This window comes from Rhinatrema bivittatum, chromosome 2 (genome assembly GCF_901001135.1).
Source record: "Rhinatrema bivittatum chromosome 2, aRhiBiv1.1, whole genome shotgun sequence".
Classification (NCBI taxonomy): domain Eukaryota; kingdom Metazoa; phylum Chordata; class Amphibia; order Gymnophiona; family Rhinatrematidae; genus Rhinatrema; species Rhinatrema bivittatum.
Window position 1 is genome coordinate 623,776,099 of NC_042616.1, and position 25,017 is coordinate 623,801,115.

Below are 25,017 nucleotides of genomic sequence, written 5' to 3' on the forward strand. Positions count from 1 at the left end.
CAAGGTCCGGGTGACAGTCTGTAGCGGTCTCATACAGCGGTCAAGCCTTAGGTGGATTCAACAACTACTCAGCACCCAGGACCTCCCGTCTGCAGAGGCCACCTGCAGTCCCTCAGTATTTCTCTAACTCCAGCAGATGGTATAGGTGCATCTCCGCAGTGAGATTAAGAAAGAGAAATTGAAGCAGGAGAATTTCAGAGGAGGCTCCTTGGTGGACCATGCCTCAGGTTGAGCCGGGCATCCAGGGGGTTGGGGAACCCCTGCCTTGTGCTCACCCACATTGTGCCGGGGGCCCTGAAAGCCTTGAGACTGGTTCCCTCAGGGCCTCCGAGGCCTCTGCAAGGCCCCAGAATTGGGAAGTACCCCTGTGTGTGTTCTTTGCCTTTGTATCTGTGATTTAAAACAAAAAAAGGAAAAAGAAAGGAGCAGAAAGACAAACAACTGGATGCTGGGGGGCAAAAGGTACGGTCATGAGGCAGTCAGAATTTCACTACTGAGCTGGTTCGCGTATATCCTGGGGGAAGCAGCATCAGTGGCCAGGCCTGTACAGAGGAGGTGCCGCAGCGGTTGGTGTGGCCACGTTTGTTTTCCAGTGTGTCACTGGGGGCCATACTGAGGCTGGAGAGCAGCAGTATTTTCTGCGGTTTTTCCGTGCCGCAGGAAATGGCGCAGCATAAGGGGGGGGGGGGGGGGAAGGCACGCGCCAGAGCGATGATTGAGGCTGGTTGTGTTTGCAGGCCGCGGGGAAGCCATCGGTGCGGGAGCGATGTCTGCGCGTGTTGGCTGGCGTCTGTATGCTTGAATTCTTGCTCCCTCTGTCCTGGTTGTGCTTCAGGGGAGGAGGGTTCCTCAGCAAGGGCGCACCAGGGGAAGCAGATTTCCCACCCTTCAGGGGGGGCATCAGTGTTAGCCAAGATGTCTGGTGGGGCTGCAAGGCAGCTGGATCCACAGAGGGCCAAGAGCAGGAGTCCTTTTTAACTGTGGAACTCAGATTCTCCTCCCCCAATTTCTCCTTTGGATCAGGGGCACTCAGACAGCCTGGAGCAGGGGATAGATGGCCTTGAGGGATTTTCGTCAATATTTCCTCTTGTTGCATAAAGCCTTCCTGGCAAGGAACTGGGTGAAGGGGAAGCAGGCGAAAGTTGGGCCTCCCCTATCCGCACCAAGAAGCCTAAGAGGGCCGCAGGTAGGTCCAGGAACCTACTGCATCGTCTGGGACTGTGTCTTGCGGAGTCTGAAGTGGACCCCAGGGATGATCCAGATGCTGACGTGACTCTGGCACAGGGTGTGGACCCGTATGTAGCTAAGGAAGACCTGGAATCATATGAAATATAGGAGGGGGATGATCCTCGAGTTCTCTGTTTATTTAAGAAGGTGCTACTCTTATTCCCCAGGTCTTGGAGGAATTGAGGGTTAAAATGACTCAAGAGGAGTCTGATAGTGAGGGGACGAGTCCGTTCCAGGATAGGCTGAGGCCCCCCCCCCCCCCGAGTGCCTTACCCTTACCTAAGAAGATCAGGAAGTTGGGAAGCTATATCTCCTATGGGAGGAGATTTTGGAGATACTGCTGGTACCGAAGGTGGATGCTGTGGTGTCGGAAGTCACTTAAAAGTCAACCATCCTGGTGGCGGGACTGCCATTTTGAAGGATGTGCAGGACCACAAGTCGGAGATTCACCTGAAGCGATGTTTGAGGTCCCCATGCTGAGTGTTTGTGCCAGTTTGATGCAACGAATCCTACCTGTGTGGGGAGCAGAAAGCACAGGATTCGGCTTCGACAGGAGATGGTGCCCTGCAGTCAGCTCATTTAGAGGCTGGAATGGCTTATGTAGCCGATGCATTCTGTGATTTGGTTCGCACATCAGCCAGGAGTATAGTCTCAGCGGTGGTGGCCGGCAGGCTTCTGTGACTGCGCAGTTGGTCAGCAGACATGTGGTCGGAGGCTCAGCTATGTAATCTTCCTTTCAAAAGAAAGCTTCACTTCGGAGAGGATTTGGATTAGCTGATGCAGATGTTGGGGGAATCTAAGGGGAGCAAGACTGCCTGAGGATAAGCGTGCTAGTAAGGTGTTCTCGTCTCAAACCCGATTCAGGGATTCGAGGAGATTTCAGTCTGGTAGGACCACCTCCAATGCATCTGCGAAGACAACAAGCAACCACCAGCAGTCCTTTCGTGGAGGTCGTGGAGGCTCCAGGGATGGTGCCAGTCAAGGGGCCGGAGGTGGAAAGTCAACAAAAGGAAGCCAGGATGTCCCATTCCTGCATAGAAGCCGAAGGGGGCAGCTTGTCCAGCTTTTATGTGGAGTGGACCAGGATTACCTCAGACAGTTTGGTGCTAGAGGTCATGAGACTGCTGCATTCTCAAATTTTTGTGCTTCGTGGTGCCCAAAAAGGAGGGGACATTTCGGCCCATTCTCGATCTGCAGAAGGTCAGTGCTGCTCTCCAGGTGCCGTGATTTCGGATGGAGACGCGCACGGTGATAGCAGCAATGCGCAAAGGGGAGTTTCTGGCATCATTGAACTTGTCAGAAACTTATCAGAAACTTATCTCTGTTTCCCATTTGGGCCAAATACCAGAGGTTCCTGAGGTTCGTGGTCCTGGGGGAATATTTCCAATTTCGAGCCCTTCCCTTTGGGTTGGCATAGTGCTGCACACTTTCACAAAGGTGATGGTGGTAGTGGCAGTGGTGTACCTGGAAAATTGGTTAGTACAGGCGAAGTCGGAACTGGAGTGTTGTAGCTTGTCCTGCAGCTCCTGGATTGATTGGGCTGGGTGACAAATCTGGTAAAGAGGCATTTAAAGCTGACTCAGTCAATGGAATATCTGGGGGCATGCTTCGATATCCGGATGGGCAAGGTGTTTCTGACTACGGAGAGAGTAGTCAAGTTGGAGTCAGGTCCTTCAGCTTCTGCGTCTGTTGGTTCCCAGGGTCGGAGACTATTTGCACGTCCTGGGTTCCATGGCTGGAGTTAGTTCCATGGGACTTTGCTCACATGCGCCTGCTGCAGAGTACACTGTTATCCCATTGGAATCCGCTTTCGGAGGAATTTCAGCTTCCTTTGCTGTTGCTGGAGGATGCCAGGTGTGGTCTGTCGTGGTGCCTGTCTTGGCACAATCTCAAGAAAGGGATGGATCTAGAAGTGCCTGACTGGGTGGTGGTGACTACGGATGCCAGCCTCTCTGGATGGGGGGAGGGGGGGGGGTGCAATGTGTCAAGGAAAATTGGTCCAGGGCAGTGGTAGTCAGAGGAGGCAACCTGGTCCATCAATCGGCTGGAAACCAGGGCAGTGTGCAAAGCCTTAATGGTGTTTCTCCCACTTATTCAAGACCAGGCAGTGCAAGTGTTCTTGGACAGTACGACAACAGTGGAGTATATCAACCAGCAGGGCAGAACGAAGAGTCGTCTAATAGCACTGGATGTGCAAGAATCATCTGGCAAGAATAGCTACTTCCCATGTAGCTGGAGTGGACAATATGCAGGTGGATTTCCTCAGCAGACAGCATCTGGATCCGGGAGAGTGGGAGTTGTCGGCAGAGGCCTTTTCCTTGATTCAGGCCAAGTTGGGCAGACCAGTGGTGGACCTCAAGGTGGCTTCAGGAAATGCGAAGATGGTTCAGTTTTTCAATCGCAGAAGGGAGGTCGGATCAGAGGGCATGGTTGCTCTCATTCAACTGTGGCTGACAAATCTGCTGCTGTATGTGTTTCCACCATGGCGCCTCATAGGTAGATTGCTGCGGAGTATCGAGCTTCATCCAGGCAGGGTGATTCTGGTGGCACCCGAATGGCCACGCTAACCATGCAGACCTTCTTTGTCTAGCGGTGGACAGTCCCGTTCGCTTGGCCCATCTCAGGACTGTTGTGGCAAGGACCCATATTTTCCAACTAGGAGGATCACTTCTGTCTAGCAGCTTGGCTTTTGAGAGGCGACTGCTTCACTTGAAGGGTTATTCTGAGCCTGTGGTTATGACATTGCCTCAGGCAAGGATGCCTTCCATGTTGTAGGCTTATGACTGAGTGTGGAGAGTGTTTGAATTGTGGTGTTTGCAGAACAGGGTGCATCCTTTGAATGTAGACGTTTCGCAGATTCTGGCCTTTTTGCAAAGTGGCTTGGCCTATAATTCCCTTCAGGTTCATATGGCAGCTTTAGGATCTCTTTGAGGTAGGATTCCAGGAAGACCAATGGCGTTTCATCCGGATGTGGTTTGTTTCCTCGAGGGGGCAAAACATCTTTGGCCTCTGGTCTGGAAGATTTGTCCAGCATGGAATCTGAATTTGGTTAGTCAGGTGCTGTGTGGTCCTCCCTTTGAACCGGTTAGAAGGGCTTCTTTAAAGGGATTTAACCCTGAAGGCTGTTTCCCTTATGGCTATCTGTTCAGCTAGAAGGATTTCTGAACTGCAAGCATTGTCATGTAGGGACCCTTTCCTGTGTTTTTTGGAGGATGGGTTTTCTTTACGTATGGTTCCTTCCTTTTTGCCTAAAGTGGTGTTCTCTTTTCACCTTAACCAGGTTGCCAAGCTGGTATTTGGTATTTTGCTATGATGTCAAGGGAACTTCACTTATTGGATGTGCGTTTGATTCTTTTGCAATATCTTAAGGTAATGAATACCATTCGGAGATCTTGTCATCTATTTGTCCTGTTCCGTGGTGCAAGGAAGGGTAATAAGGCTTTCAAGAGAGCAGAGAGGAGGCTGGAAACTACAGGTCGGTTAGCCTCACCTCTGTGGTAGGGAAGGTAATGGAGTCGCTGCTGAAAGAAAGAATAGTGAACTATCTACAGTCAGAAGAATTGCTGGCCCAGAAGCAGCATGGATTCACCAGGGTACGGTCCTCTCAGACAAATCTGATTGACTTTTTTGATTGGGTGACTAGGGAATTAGATAGAGGAAGAACGCTCGATGTCATCTACTTGGATTTCAGCAAAGCTTTTGATACAGTCCCGCACAGGAGGCTTGTGAATAAAATGAGAAGCTTAGGGGTGGGTGCCAAGATGGTGACCTGGATTGCAAACTGGTTGACAGACAGAAGGCAATGTGTGCTGGTAAATGGAACTTACTCTGAAGAGAGAGCGGTGTTAAGCGGAGTGCCACAAGGATCGGTGTTGGGACAACATTGCGGATGGGATAGAAGGTAAGGTTTGTCTTTTTGCAGATGATACTAAGATCTGCAACAGAGTGGACACCCCGGAAGGAGTAGAGAGAATGAGATGTGATTTAAGGAAGCTGTAAGATTGGTCAAAGATATGGCAGCTGAGATTCAATGCCAAGAAGTGCAGAATCATGCATATGGAGACTGGAAAGCCGAAAGAATTGTATTTGATGGGAGGTGAGGGATTGATGTGCACGGAGCAGGAGAGAGACCTTGGGGTGATAATGTCTAACAATCTGAAGTCTGCAAAACAATGTGACAAGGCGATAGCTAAAGCCTGAAGAATGCTGGGCTGCATAGAGAGAGGAATATCTAGTAGGAGAAAGGATGTGGTGATCCCCTTATACAGGGCCTTGGTGAGGCCCCACCTGGAGTACTGTGTTCAGTTCTGGAGACCGTATCTCCAAAGGGACAGAGGCAGGATGGAGGCAGTCCAGAGAAGGGTGACCAAAAAGGTGGATGGTCTTCATAAAATGACTTATGAGGAGAGATTAAAGAACCTAAATATGTACACCCTGGAGGAGAGGAGGAGCAGAGGTGATATGATATAGACTTTCAGATTCTTGAAAGGTTTGAAAGGTTTTAATGATTCATGGTCATCAACAAACCTTTTACAATGGGAAAAAAATCAGTAGAACTAGGTCACGATTTGAAGCTCCAGGAGTAAGACTCAGAACCAATGTCAGGAAGTATTTCTTCATGGAGAGGGTGGTGGATGCCTGGAATGCCCTTCCGGAGGAAGTGGTAAAGACTAAAACTGTGAAAGATTTCAAAGCGGCATGGGATAAACACACTGGATCCATAAAGGCTAGAGGATGGGAATGAAGAGTAGAGCCATGGGGGGGTGGCTTGCTGGAATGTTAACTACTACCTGGTGATTACTACTCTTACTCAAAAAATACCTTGCATGGTTAATGCAACCCCAACATTGCTCCCTGCTTCAAAGGCACAGGGAAATGTGGAAAAGAGGATTTGCATTCAGATAACCAAAAAGGACTGAACTTCACAATCTGGTAATAAGCATGGGGGTAGCTTGCTTATTACCACGGTTACTTCCCTAAACCAATTAAGCCTGATACATCACTTTGAAAGCATATACAGCGTTGCTATCTGCTTCAATGGTAGGGGGAAGTGAGGAAAACAGGATTTACATTCAGACATCATCCAACAAGGCATCGATCTGTGCAATCTGGGTAAACAAGCATTGGGGTAACTTGCTTGATGCGGCGGTTACAACCCTTAACCATAAGCCTTATGCTCACCTTTGATGCAATGCCAAAATTACTCTCTGCATCAATGACAGGGGATCGTAGGTCAGTAGTGTATGTGTGGCATACATAATATAATGTTTATTCTTTCCTTTAATTATTTTTAATATTTCGTATTTTAGAACAAGGGTGGATATATATACAAAGTTTCTTATTTGTATATTTTTGGTTTATTTCGCGATAGGAATGGTTTTTAATATTTATTGCATTTGAATATATAGTAAGTAAGAGTTCCGATATACTGTCTATTCCGCACCCTACATACGGGCTATTTGTTAGCCACGCCTCCCTGTCTTGATTGACAGGTTTTTTGGCATCTTATTTCAACATATTTAAAGGGTAAACAATTCAGTCGAGCTTCTAAGTCCCAGATGAATTTGAGCGGAGACCGCATCAGAATACGAAAAAATCGAGGTAAGCAACTCTGAACATAATCATGCAGCATTATATGCCGTGACAACATTTTATTTTGTTTTTTTTCACAAGAGTTGGAATATGTTGAAGCACTTTTAAGTTTTCAAAACGGCGGCACCAGCTATAGTAGGTAGCTACGGTAAAGATAAGAATGACATTTAAATACATCCATTACTCAATTGGTATGAAAATTTTTTTATATATTTACATAAATTTGAAATCGATTCGGGTGCCTGAAGCTGCATTGAATCACAGCGGCATAAGAATAGACATTTGCCGCGGCAATGTCAGCATAATGTATAAAGTTTATGCCAGTCGGCTTTGACAAATATATAAGTGCATATAGATGTTGACATGTCTTGCACTGGCTCCGGTTATGTTTATGTGTCAATTTTTAAGTGGGTAGTTTTTCAGCATCGGCACCACATCGAAGCATTAAGATGGCGACACAGTGTATATTTGGCAGCCGTAACAGCGATGAGTATGTTCGTGTCATTCTTTTGGTTTTTTCAAAATTTATTTTTTAGCTGATTCAATAAGAAAGACAAACATACATCAGTCATGGCATTTCGCATGGAGTGTATTTATACAGTGCACAAGTTAACTGGTTCATTTATACAGCGTTTCCGTTCATCTGTTTTAAATGAAAGGACTTTCTTAACCCGATAGGTAGAGTTTTCATAGGATTATTTACATAGCTAATATTAGCCTAGGAAAATCAGCGCGGGATTATTTAAGATTTGATAAAGGATATCTCTATATTTATGCTATTTCTAAATCGTCTTAGGTTTAAAAAATATTTTTCCATAATTTTTACGTCTACCACCATTGTCCTACAATTTAATTTCATTGTTTCCAATTATAAAAAAAAAATTTTTTTTCATTCCTTTTAATAACTTATGAATTGTTTCACTGTATGTTAAGCCCAGTGGTGCTTGCGATCACTTTTCTCAATTTACTTCAAACCATCTGACTACCAGATTTTTTGATGCATTCAAGTTGAGAATAATCTGGTATACACATTGTTCATTCAGAAACAGGTAAAAATTTGATTTTTCACTGCGGTTCACATTCATAATTTCTGTTCTAGTGTAAGTGATGCTTATAATTTTATTTCCCTATGTGTTACCTAGTCTTACACATTTCAATGTTTTTAAATTATTTATGTATGTCCTGTATTGTTTACATTGTTTATTGATTTTAGCCCCTGAGGCAGCCCCTGGCTGGGTGAAACTCGGCCTGAGTCGGGCACAAACATATATTGTCTCCATTCAAATAAAAGCTCAAATTTGGACTATCCTTGGCGTCTAATTGGGCTTTAAGTTATACATCTTGGCTTGGGTACAGGTCAGTCCTGAGGGACTGCAGGTGGCACCCTCAGTTATGTAGTAGTGCCTCAAAGGTTTGTTCTCTGTATCCATCTGCTGGTAGGGATGCATAAACCCACTTATCTGGACTGATCTCTGGTATTACAGGAATGAAAATTAGCAGGTAAGAACGAATTTTCCGACATCTGGTATATTGGGCTAGTAAGTTACCTCAGTAACTGTAATGTCATCAATTAGCTTTTCCTGGTCTCCATTAACCTTCTAGTGGTATGAGCCCTCCCAATTTAATGTAAAGGACAGCTCCATATTTTAGAGATACCGCATTCTCACTGTTGTATCAGACCAGTTTTGGTTTTTTTTTTAATTTTAAGAGGTGTATCATGGAGCAGCATGCCCTGTAAAGCTTTTTCTTTACGAGTGTCTGCATTTGGACTGATTTTTCTCCCCTCAGGCTTATGTGGACATGAGGAAGATTGGCAGTGGTAGAGGTATGGTGTCCGCATATCCCCGCCAGCTAGAATCGCTTATCCGGCTCTCAGAAGCTCATGCAAAAGTACGCTTTTCTAGCAAAGTTGAAACAATTGATGTAGAAGAGGCAAAACGTCTCCATCGTGAAGCACTGAAACAGTCCGCTACTGACCCACGGACTGGCATCGTGGACATCTCTATTCTCACCACAGGTTTGTATCCCCTCTTGCTCACATTGCTGCTGCAGTTCTTAGAAAGATCTGATTTTTTTTTTTTTTTTTTTTTTTAAGCGCGCACTTGTCTGTCCAAATCCGAAATTTTATTTATAGCAGGGCTTCTTAAACCTGTCTGGAGGATGCCACATCCAGTCGGTTTTTCAGGATACCTACACTGAATATGCATGAGATAAATTTGCATAATCTGAGGCTCCAATGCATGTGTGTTCATTGTGGGTATACTGAAAACCCAACTGACTTGTGGGGTCTCCAGGATAGATTTGGGAAGCCCTAATTCAGAGAGGACTCGATCCCTGCTGTGAGATATTGTTTATAGCTATAAATTGCCACTAAACCTTGCCATTTAAAAATGGTTGAAAAATAGACTGTTCCTGAACATACTCATTTCAGTCCAGACCAGTGGGGTTTATGCATCCCTACCAGCAGATGGGGCAGAGAACCTTGAGGCACTGCTACATAACCAAGCATGGCAACTTCAGTTCCTCAGTATTTCTCTGTCTCCAGCAGATGGTAGAGGTGCATACCTGCAGTCCTGTCTGATCTAGAGTTGGAAAATTGGGAGCTGCTCCTTGAGATGCCAGGCTCTTTAGTGGGCCATCCTTTGAGTTGAACTGGGCGAACAGGGGGTTGGATACCCCTGGCTGTAGAGAGGCCCGTGGATTCCAGGGCCGCTGATAACCAGGGGACTTGCTCCCTCTTCATGCCCCGAGATCCCCTCCTCTCCGCCACTGGCAACCTCAGGGAAGTATCCCTTTAAGGGCTTTTTTTCTTTTGGTTGTTTTTCATTTAGTAAAATTTTTTTTTTTTAATGTTTTTGGTTTTGCTTGTGGAGAGACAGACAGGAAAGTAGGCCTGCGGTGCAGGGCCGGGGCGGACAACTTTGGCAGTGCCGGGTCACTGAGGGGAGTGGGAGCGGTGTCTGTTGTGGGGGTGGGGGGGGGGGGCGGTTTCTTGTGTGACCCGATCGCACCGGTGCACCGCAGCTTATTTTGGCTTTGAGCGGCTGTGGCTGTTTTTAGCTGCCTGTTTTGCTGACTGCCTCCGCTCCAGCCATGCAATTCACAGGGCTTCCTCAGCAGGGATTCCCCTTGTGGCTGGCCACGATTTCGGCCTGTTTGGAGCCCCTTTCACACGTGTGTGCTTCCCGTAACTGCAGACCTTCCCGCACACCATTAGGGATTGTGCAACGACACAGCCTAGGATTGACTACGTGGTGCAGCCTTTCCCAGAGCAGGTAGCGTTTCAGTGTTGTGGTCGTGGTATCTGGTCTGCCCACCTTAATTCCCTTTCCCTGTGCACGGACTGTGCTTCAGGGGGAGAGGGACCCCTCTTCTAAGGATCCTAAGGCTCCGCGGTGGGGATCAAGGTGGAGTCCCCTGGCTGGGCTGTTCCCAAGGGGGATTGTAGTCAGTGGGTTCTGACCACCGGTGACTCTCCTCCGCGCCTCTCCTGCAGCGCAGCTTCGTGAGGATGGCGTTGAGAAGAGGGCGGTCTCTGAGCCCCGCCCTGAGGAAGTTGCTGAGGGCTTGGGGGGGGGGGGGGTTCCTCCAGAATTTGTTTTGCTGATGCTTGAGGCCTTTCTGGCAAGGAAGGCAGCTAAGCGGAGGCCAAGGGAGAGGCTTACCAGACCCCCCAAAAGACCTCTGACTTCCGCAAGGGTGACCTCGGTATGACCAGAACAGCATCGCAGGTTATGGGCTGTGCATATGGATCCAACCCCGAGAGATCTGGAGGATTCTGAAGTGCAAGATGAAGGTGCATCCCCTCCAGCTGTGGATCTGGAGGGGGACCTGGGTGCGGACCAGAATCCAGAGTTGGATAGGAGCAAGGATGAACCAGACCTCTCGGATGCTGCCAGAGCGGATGGGGATGGACCCCCGGGTGGTGCATTTGTTTAAGAAGGAAGAGCTCCGGTCGCTTATTCCTCAGGTGTTGGAGGAATTGGATATTAAGCTGACTTAAGAGGAGTTGAACAACAAGGGCGTTAACCCGGATCTTGAGGGTCTGCGCGGTCCTCCTTGTGCCTTTCTCATTGTCTACAAGATCCAGAAGCTCATTAATTGGGAGTGGGACTCCCCAGAAGCGGGCTTGAAAGTTGGAAGGGCCATGGCTAAATTGTATCCCCTGTTGGAAGAGCACTTGGATCGCCTTAAAACGCCTAAGGTCAATGTGGCGGTATCCGCAGTGACCAAGAAGACTATTATTCTGCTGGTGGAGGCAGCTGCTTCAAGGATATCCAGGATTATAAGCTGGAGGTTCAATTGAAGCACATGTTTGAGGTGTCAGCGTTGAGTCTCTGGGCGGTGGTGTGCGCTAGTATGATGCGTGCTTGTTTATGTTGGATCCAGAAGCTGCAGGAGCAAGCGTCTCCAGTGTGCTGTCCCCCACACAGGAGGCCCATCTGGAGGCAGGGGTGGCCTATGTGGCAGGTACCTTAAATGATTTGGTGTGCACCCTGTCTAGAAGTATGGTCTAGGTCAGGGGTCGGGAACCCATGGCTCGCGAGCCAGATATGGCTCTTTTGAGGGCTGCATCTGGCTCGCAGACACGTGTCGCCATACTTCGCGGTTCCCCGCTGACCCAGCTGCTCCCCGGTCCTCCGTCGCCCGGGCTTAAAATGCTGTCAGCCCGGGCGGAACGCGGCAGGACAGCTGGAGTCAGCGGCACCGGCGTGCTCTCTTCTCCTCCCCCCCCCCCCCCCCCCGCGGCCCGGAAGAGGAAGTGGAGAGCATCGGGTGCCTGCGCGGGAAGAAGAGACCACACTAGCGTGGTCTCTTCTTCCGCGCAGGCACCCGATGCTCACCACTTCCTCTTCCGGGCCGCGGGGGGGAGGAGAAGAGAGCACGCCGACTGGAGTCATCCGGGTGCCTGCGCGGGAGTCATCGGGTGTCAGCCGGGTGCCAGCGCTGGAGTCATCGGGTGCCTGCGCGGGTCTTCCCGCGCAGGCACCCGATGCTCTCCACTTCCTCTTCCGGGCCGCGGGAAGAAGAGAGCACCGGCGTGCTCTCTTCTTCCCGCGGCCCGGAAGAGGAAGTGGAGAGCATCGGGTGCCTGCGCGGGAAGAAGACTGCAGCGCGGCTCGGAGGAAAATGAAAATCTTCAACCGCGGCCGATGGGACTCCGCCTTCGCCTCCGCGAGGGCTGAAAATGAAGGAGGTTAGCGTTGGGAGGTGGCTGCTGCTGCCGCGAGTTCCCGGGGGGGGGGGGGGAGAGAGAGAGTGAATGAGCGAGCAAGCATGTGTGTTTGAGATCCTGTGTGTGTGAGTGAGAGATTGCATGTATGTGAATGATTGAGAGCCTGTATATGTGAAAGAGAGTATGTCTGTGATTGAGAGCCTGCCTGTGAGAGAGAGAGCATGAATGTAAGTTTACCATTGGGAACCTGTATGTGTAAGTTTGTAATTGAAAACCTGTTTGTTTGAAAGAGTATGTGTGTATGATTGAGATCCTTTGTGTGTGAGAGAGATCATGTGTATGTATGATTAAGAGCCTGTGTGTATAAGTAAGAGAGAGATCATGTGTGTCTGTGTCTGATTGACAGCTGGTTTAGGTGATGGAGCATGTGAGTATGTGATTGAGAGCCTGTGTTTAAATGAGAGAGAGAGACCATGTGTGTCTGTGTGTGATTGAGAGCTGATTTAGGTGAGGGAGCATGTGAGTATGTGATTGAGAGCCTGTGTGTAAATGAGAGAAAGAGAGGACATGTTTGTAAGCATGTGAATGAGAGTCTGTGTGTGAGAGAAAAAGACAGCATGTATTTATGTGATTGAAAGCCTGTGTGTGTGTAAGCGTGAAAAGATAGACAGCATGTGTGTAAATGTGTAATTAAGAGCCTATATAAGTGAGAGAGAAAAAACATTTGTATATGTGAGTGACTGAGAGCATGTGTGTATAGGTGTGTCATTGAGAGCCAGTGTGAGAGAGAGCGCTGGTATGTGACAGAGAGGAGAAAGTTCCAAGCAAACCACCCCACCTCCTGCTAATTCAGAACAATCTCAGGACACCTGGATATCAAACGTTCCCAGGTATGCAGAGCAAAAAAATTTTTGTATCCTTATTATTTTTCATTACTGGATCTTTGTGTCTGCTATTTTGAAATATTTTGTTGGTATCTGGAAATGTTTTATATGAGTTTTTAATTATTGGATATTCCACTCATCAGCTGTTTCGAAATATGTTCTTTTTGTTAGTACAGTTTTACTGCTGATGATTTTATATTTCTTGATTTGTTTTATAAGGATGTGTGATGTTTCTTTTTTCCTTTGTTACACTGCATACAGAGACTCTGGCTTGTTGCAGTTTCCAATTCAGTTTTTGTCTGCATGCTTCTTGTTATGCGTTTTGGTCTCTTTATTCTATGTTAGGTGAGGGACAGCACGTGATTCAGGTGAGGTTTTCTGCTGGCGTGTAGTTTCTGTGTAGGACTCTATAGCAGCCTGACTTGGTCCGTTTTCCTAATAGGAGATGTATTGGTGTCTTAAGGCCTGGTGTAATATTTTCAGAGACTTATTGTACTTTAAAAGTGTGATCTTACATAAAATGCACACATTTACTTGTATTTAGTTTTAAACATATTGTATGGCTCTCATGGAATTACATTTTAAAATATGTGGCGTTTATGGCTCTCTCAGCCAAAAAGGTTCCTGACCCCTGGTCTAGGTGGTGGCGGCCCGGCGATTCTTATGACTGCCCAATTGGTCAGCGGACATATGGTCTAAGACTCAGTTGTGCAACCTTAAGAACATAAGAATATTCCATACTGGGTCAGACCAAGGGTCCATCAAGCCCAGCATCCTGTTTCCAACAGTGGCCAATCCAGGCCATAAGAACCTGGCAAGTACCCAAAAACTAAGTCTATTCCATGTTACCGTTGCTAATGGCAGTGGCTATTCTCTAGGTGAACTTAATAGCAGGTAATGGACTTCTCCTCCAAGAACTTATCCAATCCTTTTTTAAACACAGCTATACTAACTGCACTAACCACATTCTCTGGAAACAAATTCCAGAGTTTAATTGTGCATTGAGTAAAAAAGAACTTTCTCCGATTAGTTTTAAATGTGCCCCATGCTAACTTCATGGAGTGCCCCTTAGTCTTTCTATTATCCGAAAGAGTAGATAACCTATTCACATCTACCCGTTCTAGACCTCTCATGATTTTAAACACCTCTATCATATCCCCCCTCAGCCGTCTCTTCTCCAAGCTGAAAAGTCCTAACCTCTTTAGTCTTTCCTCATAGGGGAGCTGTTCTATTCCCCTTATCATTTTGGTTGCCCTTCTCTGTACCTTCTCCATCACAATTATATCTTTTTTGAGATGCGGCAACCAGAATTGTACACAGTATTCAAGTTGCGGTCTCACCATGGAGCGATACAGAGGCATTATGACATTTTCCGTTTTGTTCACCATTCCCTTTCTAATAATTCCCAACATTCTGTTTGCTTTTTTGACTGCCGCAGCACACTGAACCGACGATTTCAATGTGTTATCCACTATGACGCCTAGATCTCTTTCTTGGGTTGTAGCACCTAATATGGAACCCAACATTGTGTAATTATAGCATGGGTTATTTTTCCCTATATGCATCACCTTGCACTTATCCACATTAAATTTCATCTGCCATTTGGATGCCCAATTTTCCAGTCTCACAAGGTCTTCCTGCAATTTATCACAATCTGCTTGTGATTTAACTACTCTGAACAATTTTGTGTCATCTGCAAATTTGATTATCTCACTCATCGTATTTCTTTCCAGATCATTTATAAATATATTAAAAAGTAAGGGTCCCAATACAGATCCCTGAGGCACTCCACTGACCACTCCCTTCCACTGAGAAAATTGTCCATTTAATCCTACTCTGTTTCCTGTCTTTTAGCCAGTTTGCAATCCACGAAAGGACATCGCCACCTATCCCATGACTTTTTTTACTTTTCCTAGAAGCCTCTCATGAGGAACTTTGTCAAATGTCTTCTGAAAATCCAAGTATACTACATCTACCTGTTCACCTTTATCCACATGTTTATTAACTTCTTCAAAAAAGTGAAGCAGATTTGTGAGGCAAGACTTGCCTTGGGTAAAGCCATGCTGACTTTGTTCCATTAAGCCATGTCTTTCTATATGTTCTATGATTTTGATGTTTAGAACACTTTCCATTTTTTCTGGCACTGAAGTCATTTACTGCAGATTAGTCTTCACAGCAGGGTATAGAAGTTCATTACCGCTGCTGCTTCATTTTATGATAAGTACATTTCATTTCTAAGGACAAACCTTAAAATGTGGTTCCCTGTACGTACCAGGATCAGTCCAGACTGCTGGGTTATGCCTCCCGTCCAGCAGATGGAGTCAGAGAGAAAACTGAAAAGGCACCCACTATATACTCTGGTGCGCCCCCTGCGATCCTTCAGTATAAAGGAAGAAAATAAGGGTTGTTGTAAATATGACACATCATTAACATTTGAAATAATGTAGTATTTTTATTAAGATTGTGATTGTATTACTATGATTAACATCCAGTTATTTAAAATATATAGTTTGCAAGATCTGTCTGGATTGGAATCTTAACTTGGTCTTGAAGGTACTCTGTGAGTCTTCTTTTGAGCCTTTGGTGTGATCCTCCTTGAAGGGTCTTACGCTAAAGACTGTGTTTCTGGTTGCAATCTGCTTGGCCAGATGTATTTCGGAGCTTCAGGCTTTTGTTGCGACCATTTCTTACATATTTCTACTGACAAGGTGTCTGAATACGGTGCCTTCCTTTTTGCCAAAGGTGGTTTCTGTGTTCCATGTCAATCAAACAGTGGAGTTGCCGGGGTTCTCTGAATGGTCTAGGGCAGAGCTTTCCAAACTGTGTGTCGGGACACATTAGTGTGTCGCCTGCAGTGTGCAGGTGTGTCGCGCAAGCCCGGTCAACTCTGATGCGAGTTTGGGCTTTTTTTTTCCTAGAGATTCACTTTTTTTTTTCAGTTTATGGGTTGCTTATTATTGGGTGATTTTTGCTGTCAATCGTGTTTTTTTGGGGGGCTTGGTGGGTGGAACGAGCCCAGCCATCCTTGCATTGGCTGCTGCTGTCGATGAGGCCTGGCCATGAGGAGTACTGACTGCAAGCAGCAGTGTCTAGTGATCATGGAAGGGAGTGAAGCACTTAACTGGCAACAATCAAAAAGACGAGGTACATGAGTGTGGGGGCCAGACATGTGCTGGGGGGAGAGAGATGAGTGAGTGGGGGGCAAACGTGCTGGGGGGACAGACATGTGCTTGAGGGGGAGAGATACGAGTGTGTGGGGGCCAGACATGTGCTGGGGGGGAGGAGAGAGATGAGTGTGTGGGGGACAGACAATTTGTTTTATTATTGTTTCTCATAAATTATAACAATAACATGAATCTTGGAATATATATTTTTAATATAAATTTAAGGTTTTCATGAGATAGGTTGTGTCGTGAAACATTTTATTTATGTATATATTTAAGGAAACATACATAAATTGTAGAAATATGTTTCGTTCGTTTAACCTTTAACCTCTGGTTTACTAGTAGACTGAATTACTGTGTCGTGAAATTATGTTTGTCTAAAAAGTGTGTCACCAACATGAAAAGTTTGGAAAGCTCTGGTCTAGGGACTCGACAGTGGGGAGAGATCTTCACCTTTTGGATGTTGCAACGTGTGCTTTTGTGGTATCTGAAGGTTACCAATCCTTTGAGACGGTCGGACCATCTTTTTGTTTTGTTCAGTGGAACCAGGAAAGGGGAGAAAGTGTCGAAGGCTACGTTGGCTCGATGGTTGAAAGAGGCTATTTCTTCGGTCTATATTGCTAAGGGTCTTGCAGTCCCAAGTGGCTTTAAGGCGCATTCTACTAGAGCGCAGGCAGCTTCTTGGGTGGAGTGTCAGTTGGTGTCTCAGGAGATATGTAGGGCCGCAATGTGGTCCTAGCTTCATGCTTTCACCAAGAATTACCATTTGGATGTTCAGGCACCGGAGGATGCGACTTTTAGTGAAAGTGTAAGAGCGGGTCTTTTGGGTTCCCACCCAGTGTAGGGTTACTTTGGTACATGCCACTGGTCTGGACTGATCTGGGTATGTTCAGGAAAGGAAAATTGGATTTTACCTGCTTGTTTTTGTTCCAGTAATAACACAGATCAGTCTAGAGACCCGCCCCAGTATTATTGCTGAAAGACTGACTTTCCTGGTGCTCATATGTGCAATTTTGCATTGTCCTTGCCAGTTACAACAGTTAAGTTGGTTTTGTTATGAGGTTGCCAGGTCCTTGGGGGTCTTGGTTTTATTTGGTGGATCTCCAGTTAAGAGGATTCCAATCCTGAGTGTTTATAGTTTGCCCAGTGAGAGGGGAATTGTATTTAATCTTGGCTTGGGTACAGGCGCTGAAGGTGGTATGCTCTGTTATGTAGCAGTGCCTCAAGGTTCTGTTCTCTGCCTCCATCTGCTGGTAGGGATGCATAAACCCCACTGGTCTGGAATGATCTGTGGTATTACAGGAACGAAAATTAGCAGGTAAGAACCAATCTTCCTTTTTCTGTGTACATTGGAGCTTGCCTATCTGATAAGTGTTTGAGCAGGCTGTGATTTATTTATTTATTTATTTTTAGGACCAGCCAACAGGATGCTGAATATTTTTCAGCTGCTTGTCCTGGCTTGAAAAAAATACTTGAATTATTCTTGAATATATTCTGCTTCTATTGATCTCATGGTTCCGCTTCCCTTAGGAATAAGTGCCACTGCCCGTAAACGTCGGGAGGAGTTGGCTCAAGTGTTGAAGAAGCTTATTCAGTCCAAGGGCAAGACGCCAGCTCTGAAATATCAACAGCTTTTTGATGATCTCCGAGCTCAGTCTGATGCAGTAAGTGTCTGGCTTTTCTTCTTAGAGCTAATAAAATCATTTGCACGTGATAGAATCACTTTTCACAAGTTTTTTGTTTTTTTTTTAAGAATTGTTAATCAAAGCCACAATCATGCACTGTGAAAAGCAATACCATATTCCTATCTGTTACGTTCCATTTTTTTCATGCAATCCAATTAATGAGGGCCATTTTGTTTGAAATGGTATCTTACTGGGCTGCTATGCATCTTCAAAGATAGGAATGGAAAACGATGTAAAATATTTCACTGGGCATCTACTGAAGCAATATGTGGCACGGACATTTGCAAACAAAATGGTTCCCCAAGTGAGTCCAATTTTTTTTTCTTTTTTTCCTGTTGATGTTTTAAACTTGAAAATGGAAAATACTTAATGGGCATAGTTCTGCTCTTGCACAGTGAACTCCATCATGAGGCACAGAGCAGTAGGATAATTGCATTGAGCAATAGCTTTTTCTATCTTGGTGTGTTCTGTTCCTTTTGAAACATTAACTGCCCAGTGAAAGCAACAACTTTTATTATCAAAGCAGTTTCTCTAGAGAATTTTTCAGAGCATCAGTCAAAATCCTGTAACACACTCTGTCTTATTACTGCCTGCCATTGGATGAACATGTTCTTGCAAAGTTAGTTCCCCTCTAACATGATCTTTATGGATGAGTAGAGAACTATATTTCCAGAAGAGGCCAAAGTTTACAACTTCGAAAAGGTCTTATTAATCTGTTGCTATGAAGTGAAATATATAAAGATACAGAATTCCTTGCAGTAAAGTATGATCAAAATGCTTGAAACAGAGTTGATGAGATTCCTCTGGTTCGAAGGCTCTCATCCCAGTCCTCAGGGCTCACCTAGCCAGTCATGTTTTCAGGATATCCAGAATGAATGCACATATTGATATAGACGATGCATGCAAATCTCTCATGTTGCCCAACCTTTTCAAGCACACCTACACAAAAATGTTGTGTGGCACACTAACTCATGGAGTGGGCAGTGTAGACATGAGGAGTCAAATGACCAAAATATTTCCTAGGGAAGCACTGAAAGGCCCAACCAATCTTTCTTCCAAATTTTAAAACAAAGGGAGAAGGAACAGAAATAGTTCTCTCCATATACAAGTGCACAATAAGTGAGAAGTTGGTGTGATATGGGCAGCTGGCTTACAGGCCGATACAGTAAGGTCCGCGGGAGAGTGGGCGAACGCCCGCTCTCCTGGCGCGCGTACCGGCCACTCGCCGGTGCGCGCAATGCAGTATTTAAATTAGGTCCGGCGGTAGATCCGGGCAAAAGGAGGCGCTAGGGACACTAGCGCATCCCTAGCGCCTCCTTTTTGACAGGAGCGGCGGCTGTCAGCAGGTTTGACAGCCGACGCTCAATTTTGCCAGCGTCGGTTCTCGAGCCCGCTGACAGCCACAGGCTTGGAAACCAGACGCCTGCAAAATTGAGCGTCCGGTTTTCGGTCCGACAGCTGCTGGTCGAATTCAAATTTTTTTTTTAACCTTTTTTTTACTCTTCGGGACCTCCGACTTAATATCGCCACGATATTAAGTCGGAGGGTGCACAGAAAAGCAGTTTTTACTGCTTTTCTGTGCACTTTCCCGGTGCCGGAAGAAATTAGCGCCGACCTTTGGGTCGGTGCTTATTTCTGAAAGTAAAATTTGCATGTTGAGGGCGCTATTAGGTGCTGCAGGTTGGACGCGCGTTTTCCTCCCCTTACTGAATAAGGGGTAAGGGAAAATGCGCGTCCAAGACCAGGCTAACAGTGCGCTCCGTCAGATCGCACTGTACTGTATAGGCCTGTAAGTTAGCTACCTTCACTGCTGTTATCCTCATCAAGCAGTGTGAGTCATATCTGGTGTTCCCTGTACATACCCGGATCAATCCAGGACAGCTGGGTTTTGCCTCCCCTCCAGCAGATGGAAGCAGAGAAGTTTTTACAGACTCCGTCCTATACCCCTGAGGGTGCCACCTAGACTCTGTCAGTATTTCTCTGTCTCCAGCAGATGGTGGCGGTGTAAAACCTTTAGTCTGGGCTAGAGTCATATCTGGTGTTCTTTGCATGCTCTCCCAAGCTCACAACCTGGGGATAGGACAGAGGTTGGAAGAACTCAGACAGGGAAGATAAGTAGATGTGTGTATTGTGTGTGCTACACAAAGTGAGGCTTAACTATCTATGCTGTGCATGCTACCCATTAATTACCACACTCCGAGGGTCATGCTGTAGCTAGGGAGAAGAGGCATGCATGATTACACTTGTTCTCAGAAAGGAGCTCCTACAGATTTGAGCTGCCACTAGTGTGTCCCTTGTTGCATGGTTCTGCGAGCAGAGCCCAGGCAACAAGGGCTTTTCCATGGCACACCTGATCAGGTCTGTAGGCACACTGGTTGGGAAAGCAGAGCTCATGTTCATATTAATTGTGGGTATTCTAAAAACCAAACTGGCTGGGTGTATCCAGAGGACTGGGTTGAGAACCAATGCTCTAATTGAAAGAATCCTATTTGTTTGATATCTGTTACAGCATAAGACAGGATGGATGTAGCCATTGGTTTTCTAAATCACAAGAGAGCATTAGGCTTCTTACCCGGTCGGCGATCCTTTTCTTTGGTATGACCGTTGATTTTTCTTCATGCCGCGGCGAGCGGCCTGCAAGGCAGGTGGAGACACACGTGCACGTCTCCAGAGACTCCCTTTGTTCCATCTGCCTCCCCGGAGGGGAGGAACCCAAACCACGCCATGAGCCGGGAAAACTCGGGCGGCTGCAGCAGGACAGTGAAGATCCATTCCCGCGGGAACAGAAGCCATTTTGCAAACTTTTTAGTCGAAAACTTAACATCAGTGGATACAACAAGTCTCTGGAGTACATTGGTTCCTTATGCATGCCAAAGCATCTGCATGCAATACAGTTTAATTCTCATAGCAAACAAATATAGAAATAATAAGAAAAAGAGGAGGAGGAGGGGGAGCTTCCAGACACCCAAGAAAGGTACATGCAAGATAAACATGTCAAATATAATCTGCATTGGCACATAAGGATATCAACCCAGCTGTGAGATACAACAAGCAGGTAGTTCCCTGTACATGCCAGGATCAGTCCAGACTCCTGGCACACACAGGAGACAGAGAAGGTTTGGCAGACTCTGTCTTGAACACTGTGGTGCCACCTACAGTCCGCCAGTATTTCTCTGTCTCCAGCAGATGGTGGAGGTGCAAAACCTACAGTCTGGTCTTAGTAAGTAAAAAAAAAAAAAAAAAGACAGGAATTTAGTTAGTTTAAAATAAATAAATAAATGCTCTTTATTTAATTCTGAAAGGTCGGTAGGACATCAAGTCTTCACAGCCTTCAGAGCCTCCCAGGGGGTTGGCAGGTCCCGAGGGGACTATCCTCCCTGGTATTTGAGGCATTAGGAGCAAGGGGTTGAGAAACCTCCATGCCTGCTCCGCTCCCCACCCCCCCAGGTTTGGGGTGATTCCAGGGAGCCCGGCTCACTCACCCTCGGAGGCAGAGGACCCAGGAAGACATCAAGCAGGTTATTAAAAAAAAAAAGTTTTTTGCCGCTTTGGTTTTTCCTGCTACAGGGGCAGAGTCCCTCGCTGTGTCAGGTCTTCCTGGTTATTGGGCTTCGTACCCGGTCGGCGATCCTTTTCTTTGGTATGACCGTTGATTTTTCTTCATTTTATTTATTTATTTTTTATTTATTTAAGTTTTTCTATACCGGCATTCACGGAAATTCGTATCATGTCTGTTTACATTAAAACAAGGGGTGATCAATACATTATAAACGTACATAACTATAACATGCGAGTATACATTTACAAATTATAACAAATTATAACAAGTGCGCAGAAAAAGCAGTTACAATAAAACAAGGATGGTTCTAACTGGGAGTAGAAGAAGAGGATGATAGAAGTTTAACAAGAAGTAGAACGTGCAGTGGTTGGTATGTCTGTATCAGTTTAATGGGTGATAATCCGTCTTGCTGTATTTGGTGGAAGAGCATCAGTCAGGGTCCGGAAAGGCTTTCTTGAACAGCCATGTCTTAAGTCTCTTTCTGAAGGTTGGAAGACATGGTTCCTGTCGTAATTCTAAGGGGATTGAGTTCCATAGTGGGGGGCCTGCTGTAGAGAAGGCCCTGTCTCTCAGTGTTATATGTTGGGTGGTATTGGTGTGTGGTACCTGTAGATATTCTCTGTACGCTTCTCTAATGGGTCTGTTGGAGGAGTGTTTTTTGAGTGCTATTTGTAGATGGAGTGGAGCTAGTCCATGAATATTTTTGAAGATTGTGGTGAGGGATTTATGGATTATTCTGTAGTGGATTGGCAGCCAGTGAAGGTCTTTAAGGACTGGCGTAATGTGATCTCTTCTCCTCTTGTTCGTTAGGATTCTTGCTGCCGCGTTCTGAATCATTTGGAGAGGTTTAGTATGGGATGATGGGAGGCCTAGTAGTATAGCGTTGCAGTAATCTATTTTCGCAAAGATTATTGCTTGGAGCACTGTTCTATAATCATGGAAATGAAATAGGGGTTTTATTCTTTTTAATGTGTGTAGTTTGTGGAAGCAGTCTTTAGTTGTTTGATTAATAAATGATTTTAGGTTTAGTCGATTGTCTATAGAAACTCCTAGATCTCTTACTTTTGAGATTTGTAAGTTGGCTGGCGGGTTCGTAGTGATTTTGCAGTTATCTGGTGAGATTAGCAGGAATTCACTTTTTGATTGGTTTAGAATTAGGTTTAAACTGGATAGGAGGTCATTAATTTCTTGAAAACAGTTTTCCCACTGTTTTAGAGTTTTATTGATGGATTCTTTGAGGGGGATTACAATCTGGACGTCGTCGGCATAAATAAAGTGTTTTAGGTTCAATTTGTTTAGAAGTTGGCAAAGCGGGAGAAGGTATAAATTGAAGAGTGTTGGTGAGAGAGAGGAACCCTGAGGAACTCCTTGTGAAGACGGGTATCTATGGGATTCTTTGTTGAGGATTTTAACTTTGAAACCTCTGTTCTCTAAGAAAGTCTTAAACCATGTCAGCGCTGATCCTGCAATACCGATGTTCGCCAGCTGGTTTAGTAATATGGCGTGGTTTACAGTGTCGAAAGCTGCAGATAGATCTAATAGGATCAATAGGAAGGCCTGTCCTTTGTCGAGGCCCAAAGTAAGGTAGTCCGTAAGTGAGATAAGTAGGGATTCGGTACTTGAGGCTTTTCGGAAACCGAATTGAGTAGGGAATAGAATTTTGTGTTCTTCTATGTATTCCGATAGTTGCGTGTTTACTAGTTTCTCCATCACCTTGGCAATGAAAGGAAGATTGGAAATGCCACAGCGAGCGGCCTGCAAGGCGGGTGGAGACACACGTGCACGTCTCCAGAGACTCCCTTTGTTCCATCTGCCTCCCCGGAGGGGAGGAACCCAAGCCACGTCATGAGCCGGGAAAACTCGGGCAGCTGCAGCAGGACAGTGAAGATCCATTCCCGCGGGAATGGAAGCCATTTTGCAAATTTTTTGCGCAGCTGAGCTGGCCGTGCTGAGGGAGGGGAATTTCCCCCCACCTTTGTCGCCACGTTTTCAGGCCCCTGAGGGGGGCAAGAGGGCAGAGGAGGTTGTTGAGGAGGGGCAGAGCCCTGAGGGGGATTCTGACTCCTCCTCCTCATTTTCTTCTGAGCTCATTAGGCTCCTGCACAAAGCCTTTAAAGCCCGCAAAGCTGCCAAGAGAGGGGCAGGAGCTGACTTGCTGGTCTCTGGGGCACTTGGTCCCAAGCGGCCTCTGCTTCCTGAGAAAGGGGATGCGCCGGTACCCTGGTCCCCTCATTGTTTCGCCCCATCCGGACGGCGATGTGTCCTCTCCAGATTCTGACCTGGACGACCCGATTTCAGGAGACAAGCCCCCGATTAGGGCAGATCTTGACGATGACTTGGACCAGGTCAAGCCACAGGGCATGGACGGAGATTACCCTAAGGTGGTCCGTCTCTTTTGAAGAGATGAGTTGGACCCGCTTATTCCGGCTGTTTTGGAAGAATTAGGTATTGAGGTACCTAAAGAAGATTCCTGCTTGGAGAACGTTGACCCAGTCATGGTGGGTCTCCGGGGGCTGACAATCTTTTCCCTTTCATTTGTCTGTCACCGATTTGCTGTTCCGTGAATGGGATACTCCAGAATTGGGGCTGAAGGTCACCAAGGCAGTGGATAGGCTATATCCCCTGCCTGAGGAGGCATTGGACCTCTTGAAAGTGCCTAAGGTGGATGCAGCAGTGTCTTCGGTAGCTCAAAGGACTACCATCCCGGTGACAGGAGAACTGGCATTTCGAGATCTTCAGGACCATAAGCTTGAGGTGCAGCTTAAGCGCATTTTCGAAGTTTCTGCACTGGGGGTCTGAGCGGCTATGTGCAGCAGCTTTTCTTTGCGTTCAGGGCTTCGTTAACAGACCATGTGAGCTGTGGAGGGGACGTGTTATGGAAAAGCTTGGGAGCTTTTCCCGAGCTTTTCCATAACAGCAGCGTTTTCATCAGATAAGACCAACTTCACAAAGACCACCTTCCTCACGGTTGCAGTCCTGGTCCCATTCCTTTCGTGGACAAAGGCCAGCTTGAAATAGCCTCTCTCAAGAGGGCCCCTTCCAAGTCTACCCAATGAAGGGCTGCCGGCCCACTCCTCAACGCCCAGAATAGGAGGACCTCTCTCCTTCTAAGAGGAGTGGGTCAAGATTACATCAGACCAATGGGTACTGGACATTCTGAGGCGCGGCTACGCTTTAGAATTTGTTCGACACCCCCCCCCCCCCCCCAAAGGACAGGTTCCTATTCTCTCCCTGTGGCCCAGTGAAGAAACAACGGATAGTACGTCAGACGCACAACAGGCTCTTGGACTTGGGGGCCATCCTCCCAGTGCCCCCGACGGAACAACGGTTAGGCCATTATTCCATCTACTTCGTAGTGTCCAAGAAGGAAGGCTCATTCCGTCCGATTTTGGATCTCAAGATGGTCAACAGGGCCCTCAAGGTTCCACACTTCAGGATGGAAACATTACGCTCCGTCATAGCAGCAGTACATTGGGGGGAATTCCTAGCCTCCTTGGACCTTACAGAGGCTTATCTTCATATCCCCATCCTCAAGCAGCATCAGCGCTTCCTTTGCTTCAAGATCCTCGGTCAGCATTTCCAATTCCAAGCCCTACCTTTCGGTCTGGCGACTGCTCCCCGCACCTTCACCAAGGTCATGGTGGTGGTGGCAGCAGCCCTACGGAGGGAGGGGATCCTAGTACACCCCTATCTGGACGACTGGCTCTTCCGAGCAAGGTCTTTGGATCTT

At 46.5% G+C, this 25,017-nt stretch overlaps 1 protein-coding gene across 1 annotated transcript in view; it reads left to right on the forward strand.

Moving 5' to 3' along the window:
• Window positions 1–25,017, forward strand: part of MCM4 (minichromosome maintenance complex component 4) — a 114,637-nt gene that overhangs the window by 76,803 nt on the left and 12,817 nt on the right. The window contains 2 exon segments of the mRNA XM_029591250.1: window positions 8,608–8,836; window positions 17,574–17,707. Coding sequence (XP_029447110.1) covers window positions 8,608–8,836; window positions 17,574–17,707 — 363 coding nt within the window.